This window comes from Mastigoproctus giganteus, chromosome 8, assembly GCF_048544385.1.
Source record: "Mastigoproctus giganteus isolate SK-2022 chromosome 8, ASM4854438v1, whole genome shotgun sequence".
Taxonomy (NCBI): domain Eukaryota; kingdom Metazoa; phylum Arthropoda; class Arachnida; order Uropygi; family Thelyphonidae; genus Mastigoproctus; species Mastigoproctus giganteus.
Genome location: NC_143582.1, coordinates 58,584,078 through 58,599,653, shown reverse-complemented (window position 1 = coordinate 58,599,653; position 15,576 = coordinate 58,584,078). Strand labels below are relative to the sequence as shown.

At 36.8% G+C, this 15,576-nt stretch overlaps 2 protein-coding genes across 4 annotated transcripts in view; one reads left to right on the top strand and one right to left on the bottom strand.

Annotated features, from left to right (window-relative positions):
- LOC150081555 (four and a half LIM domains protein 2-like) overlaps nucleotides 1–15,576 on the top strand; it is a 337,841-nt gene that overhangs the window by 165,850 nt on the left and 156,415 nt on the right. For all 3 annotated transcript variants that reach the window (XM_090380115.1, XM_090380116.1, XM_090380117.1), the window contains one exon: nucleotides 9,127–9,307. In XM_090380115.1, coding sequence (XP_090236241.1) covers nucleotides 9,127–9,307 — 181 coding nt within the window. The remainder of the gene's footprint in view (nucleotides 1–9,126; nucleotides 9,308–15,576) is intronic.
- Eaf6 (chromatin modification-related protein EAF6/MEAF6) overlaps nucleotides 1–15,576 on the bottom strand; it is a 425,780-nt gene that overhangs the window by 346,158 nt on the left and 64,046 nt on the right. Inside the window, exon 2 of the mRNA XM_090380123.1 lies at nucleotides 4,602–4,746. Within this exon, the coding sequence (XP_090236249.1) occupies nucleotides 4,602–4,661 (60 nt within the window). The 5' untranslated portion in view covers nucleotides 4,662–4,746. The remainder of the gene's footprint in view (nucleotides 1–4,601; nucleotides 4,747–15,576) is intronic.

Here is a 15,576-nt window from a genome sequence, read left to right as displayed (position 1 = left end):
TGCAATGGCATGAACATATTAAGTGCTATTATAGCGTTCTATGATCACTCCCCGTTGGCTGTTACTAAGCTCTCTCTCTCCCACCGGATTATAGTGATATTTAATGGGCACCAATGTTAAATGTATTTGATGTTATGAAATAATAAAATTTTAAGCATCGGCATCGATCACTAACTCAGTGTAAAATGCCATTTTTATTTACAGATAACAGGAATAGCTATATGTGAATCTGTCATTAAAATGGAAGATAATTTATAAGGAATTGCTTTACTATGGAATAGCATGAGCAGCCAGTAATTTTTCCGGACGAAATTATCCTTTTACTTTAAGTTATATATAAATATATATTGATTACGTGTATTTTATCTGGTATTTCTTTCTATTTTAAGAATCTCTAACGGTTTAGACGTTACTTCACGAGTAACTAATTTGAGGCAAGAATCAGAGTTTATCTTTGAAGTTCAAAAACTGATTACTAATATATCTAAACCCAAAGCTTAATGATCTACTGAAGTGCTTTGTAAAATTTCAGTAACGATATCGCTAAACGTACACAAAATTCAGAGCGCTTAAGAGAGCCTCATTTATAATCTAATCAGTTTTTAGCGCACCCTGATAACGGTAACTACAGAGATACACAATACCTGTTATGGATAATTTACTTTGTATGTTTGGCTTATCTACTAATGGAAGCAAATAACTTATGCTGATTCCAGTTTTAGTAATTGTTTCAGATTTTTTTTTTATTTTTCAAGTCTCTTTCTATTGATCGCCATTATGCTGCTGGTTATCAACTCACTGGACCTTTATTAACAAATTATTATCGCATTTTCTTTTCACTTCTTTTGATACCATTTGGCAGACGAAAATCATTCAAAACAATCAGCTATCACTAATTAACAATATGATCGGATAATACAAGACTGACCACGAAGCCTGCTGCAATTTGAAGCGCAGATAAATTTGTGATATTTACTTCAGTTCTAATGGTGCTGACTAAAAGTCATCTTTCACGCAGGAACTTGAGAGATGTAAATCTATCAGGACTTGACAGATTTACATTTTTTAAAATTTTCTAGCAAAGAATTGCTGTGCGCCTGGCTAGAAAATTTCCATAACGCCAACTCCTTTAATTAACTCCTTTACATCTGCTCCAGTTAGTTCGTCTTTGTTTCAGGTTAAAAACGATTAACTTAAATTTTAATTACCACAGAATTAACTTAAATGGGATTTTCTGGCAGAAAATTAAAATTTTGCAGCCTTATTTCACTAATGGTTTCATTTCATTTGCTCAGAGAGAATTTAAAGGAAAATTGCACTGTAGAGATTTACAAAATTAGGTGTCAACAATACGGTAGTTTATTTATTTTCTTTTTTTGTATGTGTGAAACTAATGCTCTAGGCAAAACAATTCAGAAAGTAGTAAGAAAGAATCCTACATGTAATCGGCATGTAGAATAGAAATAGCAAAAAAAAAAACAACGCTGCTCACATTCGCGCGCGCGCGCGCGCGCGTGTGTGTGTGTGTGTGTGTGTGTGTGTGTGTGTGTGTGTGTGTGTGTGTGTGTGTGCGTGCGTGCGTGCGTGCGTGCGTGTGCGCGCGCGCGCGCGCTGGCTGATATGAATGAAAAACCGGAATAACTGCACTTGAACTCCGAAACCATTTCTATAATAAATAATTTCAGAATTTGCGAAACTAAACGAAACTAAATATATCTCTAAGTTAGTAATCCACTATATCATAACGGTGAAGTGGATGAACATATATATGCTGAGCACCTATTGCCTTCACCATGTCCGTCCGTTCATCCGCATGTAACACAGGGACTCCCAGTTGACGGATTTGGACTTCTCAAAAATATTCGTCGAGCCAAACAAGGATTTCATTTAAATCGTGAAAACAGATATCCGGCAATTATTTCTTTTTTTCAATATAATCTGTATGTAAAAAATAAATTTGTAGATTAAATGTAGTTTTAAGGCAGTATTGTTGGCTTTGGACAATCCGTGCATGCTTTCCGTGTATTGTGATGATGCAAGAGTGATGAACGTGATGTCACTTGCGAAGAGATAAAATAAACTTAAAACATGATACAGCTGCAATTAAACTAAATGGCTAAGTTTTAATAGAGTTTTATTAAAATGTCTATATTTTCATTTCTCTTAATCAAATAAAATGAAAAATATATCATTTACAACAGAAAATAGAACACACCTAAAATAAAATGCACTGCGTACATTAGCTAACTTTCGTTTCTCTTATGTATACCATATTTAAACAATGAGAGAGTACTGTATTGATTAATTTATTTATAACATAATTTACTGTGTACTGTAAATTACCACAATATGCACCCACTGTAACTTACCTCTAACCGCACACTATTATTTTTCACCCTTTAAAATTCTATGTAGACATAAAACAACTACTCGTTATCAACAAAATGTATTGAAATAAAATCAAACCAAAGTTCATTGTTTTAAATAGCAAAACCAGGTCATCCTCGACTGTAACTGCCCTCGTTATCCGATTGCAATTTTTGAATGCATATGTTATTTGCTAAACTTGCCTCGCTGTAAGTACACTTTCTGTCTTACTTTATATAAGGAACAGCCGCCTAAGTGTAAATAAAATCAATTAATAACGTATGATTCAAAATGTACTGCATGTCGTATATTTTAAACTTAATGGTATTACTTTCTGAGCATTACTTTCCTGCCATGCGGTGGAGCAACATTTAAAGGGTCATTTACGCATATGCGCACTATTACAGTACAATTCAGCGTTGCAGGAACCCTACATCCATTCTAGAAGGGATGTACAACACTGAAACATGATAAACAATGACACGTGGCACCTTCGCTCGCCCTGATGATGCAGCGGAGTTGCAACATGTTCCCTGGATTTCAAAAGTCTCAGAAGGGAAAAGTTCAGACTGAAGCTGGTCACGGCTAAGCACCAACAGTCCAATCAGCTCTGGCACTAAGTTTGTTACGTATTAGTATTAGTAAGGCAAAATGATGCAAGGAAGTGACTTTTTCTGCAACAGCCAATAAATAAATATAATATAATAACAAATAATAAAACATACTATTCAAACTCACTGTCTCTTTCACGGTTGGAGGCAACTTGTAATGTTCTACAACCCGCTTCTCGTAGGTGAACTTCCATGAAATCCAGTCTTCTGTTATTCCCTGATATCTTATATTAGCAGCCTTTGGTTCTCGGCTGACGTACGCAGAAAAGAACTTTCCTCATTAAATTTAACTTATAAATCTCAATCAGATCTGCCCTTACATGTCTAGTTATCAAACTTTGCAGCCCACACGTCTTAAGGCGTTCTTCATATGTGCATGAATATCAATAATTTTAGTTATTATTGACGAAACAGCAATTGGTTCATAACTTGTACGGTTATTCCTACTAGCTTGTTTAGAAATTGGAGTAATACTCAAGTTTTTTCACTTTCTTGGAATAAATGGCTGGGAAATGCACCTATTAATGCTTTGCACTAAGCAATCAATGACGTATGCCCTATAAAGTTTAATGACAAAACTAGGGATGCCATCAGGGCCTTCACCACTATTAAGGCGTATTTGGTTAATTATCTGCTGTTAATTAACTTGTTAAAAAGCTGGTTAATCATCAGGACTTGATTAGAGGCATTTCCTGTTGCATGCAATCATAATCCTCTCTCTCTCTCTCTCGCTCTCTCTCTCTCTCTCTCTCTCTCTCTCTCTCTCTCTCTCTCTCTCTCTCTCTCTGTGTGTGTGTGTGTGCGTGCGTGCGTGCGTGCGTGCGTGTGTGTGTGTGTGTGTGTGTGTGCGCGTGCGTGCGCGCGTGCGTGCGCGCGCGCGTGCTGTATATCTTCTGCGCAGATGACAGAAATGCAAGGTTCCATACTGAACTTTATCCATTCTAAACTTGATCATTCTGTAAGGAAGCCCTAGTTTTTGTAAGATTCGTATTTTTTTCAGCCTGAATATTAAATAATTTCTGTACAACTGAATTTTTTGAGTTGAAATAATGCTCTGCTTTTTTATATTTTATGTGCGCTGGTGAAGGGCAGTATTCCTTCAACAACCTGTAGTATTTTTGTTTGGTTTTAAAGTATGATTTAAGGTGGGATTTTATCCAAGGTCTGCAATGAGAAGATAGTCTTGCAAGTTTGGATGCCGACTCTGATTTTAGTTATTCAGCCATTTCATTAGGAGAACGGTGGCATACTGTATAAGTATATTTCTGAAAGAATCCCATGGGTAATATTTTAAGAGCTGCGAAATATTTTCTTTGTGAATTCGAATGAAGATATCATTTTGGTGATTTCTCAAGTGGGGCAAGGTTCCTGAAGCAAATTGCTATTTGAAGCTCTACACTTCTGTGATTGGATTTAAATGTAATGTTGCTGCTGTTTTTCTTGAAGTGGAAGATCAGAACAAACAAGATCAAGCGCTTTATTTCCTCTGTTAAAAATGATGTTGATTTTTAGCTCCTAGAACTAGTAAGGAATCAGACAGCAGCTTCACTTGTATCTTATAACTTTTTGTGCTTAATAAATAAAAATATAAAGAACTAAATTATATTATCATAAAAGACTTACCTTTGCTGATAACGAGAAAAGTAGTGACGTAGCAATCAACTTAAGGATAAAGGTAGTCATGACCGATAAAAACCTGTATTTTATCACTCAGCAGCATATACATTGTAGGTAGTCGCCCCAGCGGTACGAAGAACAAATTAATTACCTACAGAAGGAACAATTAATTTTTTTAAGTTTTAGTTTTGTAAATATAAAATAAAGATTAATTTATGAATTTTTTAGTTTATATTTATAAAAAAATTTAAATTTTTATGATTATATCTATATATAACGTACAAATAATGTTTGTGAAACACAAGTCTATATTCATGTTTTCATGTTTTACTTATCAATTTTATGTTCATATTTTCCATAAAATATACAAACATTCTACAAAAATCAAGAATGAATTGTATGTGTATTGTATATGGCTGTGTGTGCGTGTATGAGACACGCATCTTAGAATGGAAGATACTGTACTCGTTTAAATTACATAATATGTAATACGAAATATTACCTTGATAAATTATGTTAAGATATTAATGGGAGATGATGTAATGATTCAGTTATACAGTTATATCTTACAAAATAGCTTTGTATTAGGAACACTGATATACTATTAGTAATAGAATTATGATGTCTAAATGATGCAAGGAAGCGGACTTTTTTGCATCTGCTAAAAATGCAAAAAAATTTCTATCATTCTTGTCTTTCCCGTAGCCAAAAAGTAGCTATGCAATTCCGCTTTGAACTTTACCAAACTATGCGCCTTGACCACTGTGACAAGCAATACAATCCAATGATTTACAACGCGCTGCCTGAAAGTAAATGTCAAAATATCCAGCCTTCTTACCCCCAAAATTTTGTAGTTGTGCTCCTTAGGTTCTTCTCTCTCCTACCATTGAAAATATATCTGCTTCGTTCATATTACAGATTCCTTTCATAGCCTTCCCCCTAAAATGTCTAGTTGCTAAGCTTTGTAGCCCGCATCTTCTAAGCCGTTTTTCATATGGACAATCTAGTACTAAGCTGTGTCAACTTCAGCGCGCAGCATAGCTTTAATTCATCAAGGCAATAATACCATGAGGTGCTGGGGGAAGATGTCCAGATTAGCCCATGCCGATCGCACTGTATCCTACAGTTTTCCGTCATTAAATGGTAATGGATCGAGGTGCAGAACGGCATGTTTCACGATGCCCCACGCATGTTCAATTGGGTCGAGACGGCTAATTTATAGCAGTGGGAGAACCGAGGATTCTGAATACCTTTTGAACCAATCCAATATACATGGATCCTGTAACACAGAGCATTTTCCCTTGAAAGATGTCTCGGTGGTCTGGGAAGACGCCATAAACAGTGCGACTGTCAAAAATGATAGACCTGTACGAGTCTCCATTTGGACGGTGATCGACAGTTAGCAGGGAAGTTCCAGAGCTTCCCTTCCAAACATGCTCTAAGCCATACCATTACGCCTCTACTACCGGCCTGTAAAATTCTCCTCATCCCCTCGTTCGTGTAGCGCGATTCGAGAGCCTCAAGTTGAATATGTCACATCTGCGCTATCTGTCTACATAGTGCAGCTAGAAACTTGATTCACTAGACCAGATAATCCATTTCCAATCATCCATTTTTGGATGGCATTGTTCCTATGCCTAACGTAGACATATTTGCTTGTGACGGGCGGTCATAAGAAACTGGATTCTTGGCGGCTACCGGGTGAGATGGCCCAACCATAAAATTGCCCAACGCATGACTCATATTGAAATGGGTGTTATGCGTCGGGCAATGCTTGGCTGGCCTGCAAGGGAACTCTGACTAGTGGTTATTTTAAAATAAATTAGCCTAAATTAGGTTGATTCGTTCTTGATATACACAAGAGGAGGTGGTAATAGGAACACTGGAAGAAAACAACGCAGATGCTTGCCCTCCCTAATGTGACTCCCAGCGTTCATTCCCATTAGGTCACGTATCCGGCCACTTCTTCGAGCGATGGAACACTAGTCTACTGAATTCCGGTACCAGGCCTTTATAAAAGTATAACGAGAGCTTTTCCTAATGTAAAGATCAGTGTAATTCGATGCCTTAAGTCATAATGTGAGAACATAATGTGTTTTCTGTTCTAGTGTTTTATTATAGTAAAGCACCAGAACAAAAAACGGATTGGTTTTTCGAAAATTACACAACTTCCGAAGCCCTCGTAGATAGTAGTCACCGTCTTCCCCACACCGGGTGGAAAGGACCTGAATTCGAATCCCATCAGTGATGCAAAGAATTTCTATGGGTCTTTAGGCGAGGATAACATGGTTTTTACTTCCAGAAACTCAAGTTTTCCGTCCAGAAAATAGCAAATCAACAACCGCAGATATGTAAATCACAGACGTAATGTATATACGGCGCAACACGGTCAAGTTGCTGACACCTAAAACTGTACAACAAAAGGACAACTTCCTTTACATCGCTTGCTCGACTGTCCGCATTTAAATGAGTAAGGAAAATTTTTAATCATCAATTCAATAAACATACTATCTCTGATAATCTGAGTTTCACTGGCTATTCCATTCTTGCATAAATATATACTTCTGCCTAAAAGTTTGGAATCACAACATATGACAAGTAGTCGTTAATTTTTTTTGAAATTTGTTATGAAAATTTAAGGTTTAATATAAAAAAAACACATTACAAAGTATTGTAGGATTTTTTATTACGCATTGAAAAATTTACGCCAAAAATATTGAAATTATTAATATTAACAACTATGTCGATTTTTTTATCAAAATATCCTCCACGAGATTTTATCACTGTCTTACAACAGACGAGGCATTCTGACGATTACTTTTATAACAGTGCCTTGAACATTATTCCAAGCGATCTGCAAGTTCTATTGGGTTTACACCAGGCGATTGGGGGTGGCCACACCATAATTTGCAATACCCCTCCCGCTGTTTAGTTGCTAGAAAGTCATTGCACAGCTTAGAGTTATGCTTCGGGTCATCGTCTTGTTGTAACATAAAATTTCTTCCACGAAGTCAAAGTCCAAAGGATATTGCATTATGTTCAAGAATGTTTTTATAGCCTTCTTTTCTTACAATTCCTTCAATTCTGACGATGTCATCCACTCCAGACAAACAGAAGAAACTCCAGATCATGATGGAACCAACACCGTACTTGACTGTACGCACTAAACAATGTGGCATTTATGGAAAATATTTTTTCTTCGGTCGATCGTCTCACATAAACTTTACGCTTGGAGACAAAAATTTCTAATTTGGAATCATCCGTCCACACCACACGTTTTTCCTCACTTCATTTGTCCAATGTTCATGGCTTTTAGCCCAACTGCTTCTTTCGATTTTCCCGTTTTAGTAAGGGTTTTCGGACCGCTACACGACCATGAAGTCCTGCTTGTTTAAGACGAAATTTTACAACGAATATAGATACGGGAGTTTCTCTATTTCTGTTGAACTCAGCTTGGATTTCAGGTAGAGTAAGTCGTTGATTGGGTTTAGAAATCAGTGTTCGTCCAGATCGTGGTTTAATCTTTAAACTGCCAGTCTCCTTGAATCGTCGAATGGTAGTTTGTACTTCTTTAAATGAAACACCTAGTTTTTTTTTCAATACTTCTTATGGAATATCTTTCTTTATACAATGTTTCAATAGCACTTTTTTTTTTCAACTTTCAATTCTTTATTTCTTACCATATTTATCACGAAACACACAAAACTTACACTAAAGACTCTTTCTAAATGACGGTCATGGCTCTTACTCCTTATTGAAAAACACTCAACATCATCCACAATCTTCTATAATATTGAAACAATACTCCCAGTTTCTAGAATATCCTAGAATATCCTAGAATTACCACATTCAAGTGTCTTCTACACTCAGAAATATTCCAGAAATTCTTAAATATTTTATATATTATTTAAGTTTATTGATTTTTATAGTTAATATAAAATATTTTAATAAAAATTGGTAAACAAGTAGGTACTCTTTTAATAAAAACTTTGTAAAGTAAATAAAAATGAAAACGAGAGTTCAAACTTTTAGGCGAGAGTATAGAGAGGCTTCCAGTAGTTTTTGCACTTATTATGCAATCAAAAATAGTCATATACCATTCAAAACGCTATGATAAATTTTACAATAATAGCATCACATCAAGGCATGTTTGCCAATATAACGCGGCTATCCGCATTATATTGGTTTGTAACGTTTTGTGGAATAGCTTCCACAATTCCTTTTTGGCATACTGAATTCAATGAATTCAGTATGCCAAAAAGGAACTGTATTAATAAGAGTATTCAGTTATCTGAGGCTTCTTTTGATGTAAAGCTGGGGTAATCGAGACCTCATTGTATTTCGAGTCCTTATCCAGAATTAGACAGCGACTATTTTTGAATGAGACTGCCTTGTTCTGTCTTTAAAGGGTAAGATTCTAAATCTGAACAGCAGAGACTGAATATAATTTTATATATCGCATTGCATTTAATGGAAGTGATAAAATAATTGAAATACTGTATATTAACAGACTCGACTTCCTTTGTTTCAGAACGGTGTGCAACAACTGCAAATGTCCTCGTGAATCGCATGATGTGTATCATGAAGAATTCGTGAACGTTAGAGACAGGATAGGATTTAAACCGTCGCCAGATCCATCTCGGCATGTCTCCAAGGAAAGAACATTACAAGAGGGCTATTCTTGGGTTCCACCAGGACTTTCAAGTGAAAAAGTTAGTAAAACGGAATATAAACAAACAAAAAGTAAACAGTAAACAGATGGACAGCCGTTAACTTTCTGTAATTAACATGTATGTATTATGAAGTTTAAAGAATAAGCTTTAAGAATCTTCATGCGCATACATAACTAATTTTATGGACAGCCCGACATTTTGATGGCTAGATGGCTGGCTACCTTATGAAGGGAACATTGAGTTAAATTACTTTTTCTGAATGACACTGATCTCTCCATAAATCATCCTTACCTGTTGTACCTGATATTACAACAGTCTCTTCAGAGGGTGGAAAGATGCCACTTGAAAAAGAGATGATCACACTGATTTGCCTAAAGAAATAACAATCGTTCTTTCCTTACACAAACTTTCCTTGGAAATTAAGTTTTGCAAAGCAGTCCATTTATAGCAGATACTGAAGTCTCGTTTTTTATTGTATACATATCTATTACAATATATATACGAATAACCAATATCTAACAATATGTAAAGGTGGCTTTACATCATATGATATCACTTCATATAAGGTGTGTTAATGTAATGTCATATAAGGTATTAATATTCTATTAATATTAGAATGGCTAAATGTTGCAAGAAGTATAATTCAAGCCTTTTAACAAAGCATGAACGAGATAAGTGTAGGTATTTATAAAGTCCTTAGCTATTTTAAAAAAAATAATAAACACACTGTAAAAAGAAGGCAGAATCATAAAAAAAAAAAACCTTTACCTTCAAAAATGGGCTTTTTATTTTTGAGAAACAAATAGTACCAATAGTCACCACCAGAGCGCCAAATGGTTAATATTATGAGACTCTCTCTCTCTCTCTCTCTCTCTCTCTCTCTCTCTCTCTCTCTCTCTCTCTCTCATAAAACTATCTCTTAATTGTCGCATTTGGCTCTAAAATCACGAATATCAGTTTCAGGAAGGCCTCCATTCTTCAACAGTAATTGTGTGGTGCGAATTGCCTGCTTCATTTATCCTCGAACTATTCTATTCTTTTCCAAAACTATCACATTTGATTAAATAGAAACTACAACCATTTAGGGGCAAAGCTACAAAAATCTGTGAGAATAGGAGATTATGCGGCGTTTAGTAGATTTTCATGCCTTCAAGATACGATCTACATGCATGATAGAGCGCCTCCACATATCACTTGATCAGTTTCTACTGTATTGCATGAAATATTCAGCGATTTTAACCACTACAATTACACCATCTACAAAATTTGCATATATGCAATCACTGGCAATAGCTGGGCTTAATATTGCTAATGACCTCCCGACCAGAGGGCTAAACCGTCTCAATCGGGTGTTCACATCTGTATCAACCATCATACTTGCAACCCCAGAGACTTTCCTTCCTTCTAACCATCTTCGTATTGTTTTTCTCCTCCCCATCTTCAATCTGCCTCTCAAACCTCAAAGTAAAGTGATCACTGGACCAGTGCAGGGCGGGGGGACTGAGAGAAGTATATAAGATCCTTAAGAGAATCAGTAAAATGAACGAGGGAGATATATTTTCACTGCCACAAGAGAAAACAACCAAAGGGCGCATATGAAAAATTTTGGAGTAACAGAAGGCTGGATCTCATGAAGTTTACTTTCGCCAATGTGTTGTAAACCACTGGAATGAACTGCCTGACACAGTTGTCAAGTTCAAAGCTGAATTGGATAAAAAATATCATATTAGGGCCACCCGAAAACCACATATACCTGTGTGTATTATGTCTGAAAATTGCGTGTGTTCTTTGATCGGTCTGCCTGTTTTTGCTGTACGAAAACCACAGTTTCGGAAGAGGAAGGGGAACCTTGCTATCCTCTACCGACTATTTTTCAGCCACTGAGTGAAAAACGACCATAAAAGTTCCCCGCGTCATTCATGGGATTCGAAACCAGGCCTTTTCCACCCGATATGGTGAGGATGGCGATTATAACCACTGTAATATCCGGGTAGACTAGCTGAATTGAATAGGCACTTTTTGGAGATGGGGAAGGTATGGATGGCAGAGCCCGGTTCTTGCAACATTTAGCTATTATAATGCTAATACTAAAACCGTGGCCCTCTGGTGGAACTAGTTTGTTTCTCGACAAAAAAATAATAATACCCAAAAACAACTAATGCTCATAAAAAAATTGAATTTTATGCCTGGTTGTTAACAACTTTTTTATGAGGATTTTATTTTTTTAAAAATAACAGCTAAGGCTTTTATAACCCCTGAAATTCGTTTCTGGTCAATAAAATGACAAATTATAATCCGAGAACCACTTGACCTTACTATATGGAACTGGACGTGGATTGGGTACGGGTTGATTAACCTGTTTCAGGTAAATATCAAGGACAGTAAGACGTCCCTGATGTTTACCTACAGAAGCCCATACGGAGGAGTTCGTTCGTTCGCTGCTAGTTCCCTGGTTAAAGTGCATGGTTGACCATTCCACCGCTTTCCCACTATTAGCTCACGCAAGGTGCCCATGCTGGGCCAATGGCAGGCGCCCACGCCTGCCATTGGCCCGGCGACTGCTGCTCTATTCACTTCTTTCCCTGGCAATGGGTGGGCTTCCAATGCCAGGGATTGGAGGATGTTCCGCCGGAGGATGCCTTCTTTCCTCATCCTCCTCCCCACTTTGATTCCTTGTACTATCTTCCCCATTCAATCTCACCGTCTTTTTTTTTTTTTTTTTGTTCTTCGTCAGGAAGCTCAGGCTATCCCTGATGGAGAGCAGCGAATGCTGTGGACAGCCTAGCCCACCTACCAGTGGTAACGGCTGGCAACGTGGAATCCTACTAGGGGCCCTGCGGCTAAGAAGCCAGAACATAACAACAGAAACCCAACACAACACTTTTCACATTCAACACACTACACTTTTCTGGCTTTTACAGTGGTTCTGTATACATCGCAAGAGTGCTATAGAGCAGATGTGGGAAACCACCAGTGGCGCCTTACCCAAACACTATGCCACTATATCCGTCCTCCTTGGAACACCTTAACTACAGCTACCGCACAGCCCACAAGATTTGCAGTGTCCGTAATACTGCAACCCTTCAATCGTTACCAGATAATCATCCCTATTTCGAAGTCCGTCAGATTGCGTCCCTTGCCCATGTCGATCTGGTACTTTGCATGGACCGCTTGCCATGAACTGACAATATCACATTTACCGGTTCTCATCCTGACAAATGCGCCACTAGACAGGGAGGAACAATCGATTGCCAAAATAAAGGTGTGGTCATAATGTTTTTATTAGACAGTGTATAATTTATTTTAAACTTTGCCATATAAATTTAACAGTGAATTAAGATCTTAAACCAATTTAATAATAATAGTATTCTTTTTTTTTTGCAAATTATTTCATTTCATTTTTAATACTAGTATTCGATAAAGAGCAATTTAGATAAGGGTTCTGCTATTCAATAAAGAGAAAAGAACGATAAAAAGGCAGTTCCTTATATAAAGAGCAAAACAAATTTTGGGTATTTTTTAAACTTTTCTTTCCCTTCCATACGTAGAACACGAGGTAAAGGATTAACATTTGAATTAATACTCAAAGACAAAACAATGGAAACAAAAAACTTTGTCTGCATTCAACACTATTTAATGGCTGTCTCCATCGGTGAAAACCATCCGTAAATATTCATTCGGCCAATATAAAATCAACAGTAAAACCATATACCATTTTCCCATCACGGATCACATATGTTGGGTCATTACGGCAAGCTGAAGTGAAGTGGACCTTTATACGTCCGATGAACGAAAGCACTACGTAAATGTCACCCTAACAGTCGTTAGATCCCTCCTCCAATTCCTTTCCGTATAATCATGACGCCTAATTATTTTCGCCTGGTCCATGTAGCTACTTGTTATGAAAAGGAGCAACTGAATGATTTCTCTTCCCCCTGTCTCTCCTCTCTCTCTATCTCACTGTCGCTTGCAATCCCTTCAATGATGTCAAGTGAAAATTATAAGAAAAATGATTGTACAGACAGTAGAATGGAACTAGTGGGAACGCACCATTTTTATGGTGTACAGTTCTGCTCATAAAAACTGTCATGGAGTCGGTTTCTTTCTTGCATTACCTTTACTGGATGTACTCTCATATTTTATATAAGAGTATAGGAAACACTATGTAAAATACTGCAAAAATAATGGGAAATATTTCTGGCTTATTATGTCATGTATAATATTATATAAATAGTCTTATATAAATTTATATTTATATAAATAGTGTGATTAGTAGATTGTATAGTAATGTAGGCGAACAGCCTAATAAACTATATTATTAATTTCTTCGTGGTATAGGACTGGTTTTAATATAATAATATTGAATATATTTGAATTTGCATATATTACAAAAATAAATTTTTAAAAATTGAAGTGATATATCTGAAACAGCACAATATCAGGTGTCTATATGCTTTTGCAATACGAGGTAAAATCTCAGATACAGAACAAATACCACAAAAGAAATGAAAAAATATATATAATAATAATAATAAATGAATGGTGTATTATATGAATAGTCTAAATTTTTTCATGCATTACACTATTTCTGTTATTCTGCCTGTGACTGAGAGAAGATGAAAAAAAAAAAAAAAAGATAAATTATACTGAATTGAAACAAATATTGACTAAAACTGTGGATTTAGGTTATATGATTTACTGCCGATCCGACAAAGACTATTAGGAGTAAGTGTTACCCTATCTCTAAACCGACTGTATTCAAGGGTTGGTATATTAGTTTTCTGGGATGAAAAACTCATATAACTGGCTTTAGCGGTAGTATAATGCATATAAAGCACAATGCAATCCATATCGGGTGGAAAATGTTCCGAATTCGAATCCCGTCAATGACGTGAGGAACTTCTGTGGACTTTTTTCACAACGTGGCTGAGTTAGTGGTTCTCATGGGAGGTTTGTATGGTTTTTCTCCCGTAAACACTGGTATTCTGTCCAGCAAACAGACAAATCAACCACAGAACACACGCAATCTACAGACATAATATACATCCCAAAATATAGACTAAATCGCTGATGCGCCTAAAATCCCACAACAACCAAGTAACGGCGGGAAAGGAAGAGAGGGAGAAAGGTACTGACACTCGCCAGAGACCAACTCGACCACGAGTCTTTATATTTATATGTGTAAAAACTTCCTTTCTGAAGCCATAAAAATGTGTGTAAAACTCTTAATAATTTAATCCGCTCCACCCTAAAAATGTATGGATACACACAGACGCTTGCAATTCAAATAAAGTGGCTATTAAAACCGTGATTATGCAAGGATAATCCAGTCTTCTTATATTATTTTAAAAATTAAGTCCTCTAAAACATAGTACTGAATTCGTATCTGTGCGGGCAGCATAGTGATTTAATCGCCATCCTTCCTACGCGGGATGCGAAAAGGCCCGGGTTCGAATCCCATCAATGATACGAGTAACATTTATTGGTGTTTTTTCACTCCATGGATGAGTTAGTCGGTCTCAGACATAGATAGCAAAGTTTTTAGCCCAGAAACTGGGGTTTATCGTCCAGCAAAGACGAATCGACCATAGAACACACGCAATTAACAGACATAAGACACAGCACGGCAGATGAATTTAATTATTAGGGTGGCCTAAATATAATAGTTTGGTTTTTTTTTTTTGGTCTCGGGTGTAGAGTCTGCGCAGGTAGCACAGTGGTATCATCACCATTCTCCCCACACTGGGTGGAAAAAGGCCCGGGTTCGAATCCCGTCGCTGAGGCGAGGAATTTTAATGGGCTTTTTTCACTCCATGGCTGAATCAGTCGGTCTCAGGCATAGATAGTAAGGTTTTTCTTTTAGAGAAACTGGGGTATTTTTTTGTCCAGCAAAACAGGCAAATCGACCAGAGAACACGCGCAATTTACAGACGTAATACATATACGGGTATATATAAGAAATTATGGGTGGCCCTAATATAATAGTTTGAGGTTTTTTGAGGTCTCAGGTGTAGATAGCACAGTTTTCTCCCACCGGAAACTCAGATTTTTCTTCCAGCGGAACAGGAAAATCGGGTGGTCCTAATAAGATATATTTTCTTGTACCAAATTAGTCTTGTATTAAATGATAAAATAAATTACCTCACTTCATTACAACTTTTTGTAATGAAGGTCGTCTGTTTGGGTCGTCTGTTTTGTTTGGGTCGTCTGTTTTGTTTGGGTCGTCTTCTCTATCGTTCCCATACTTCTGTCTTTTCCCCCCAGCCTTCAGTCTCCCCCCTACTCTGCCTAATACGCCAGCGTATAAC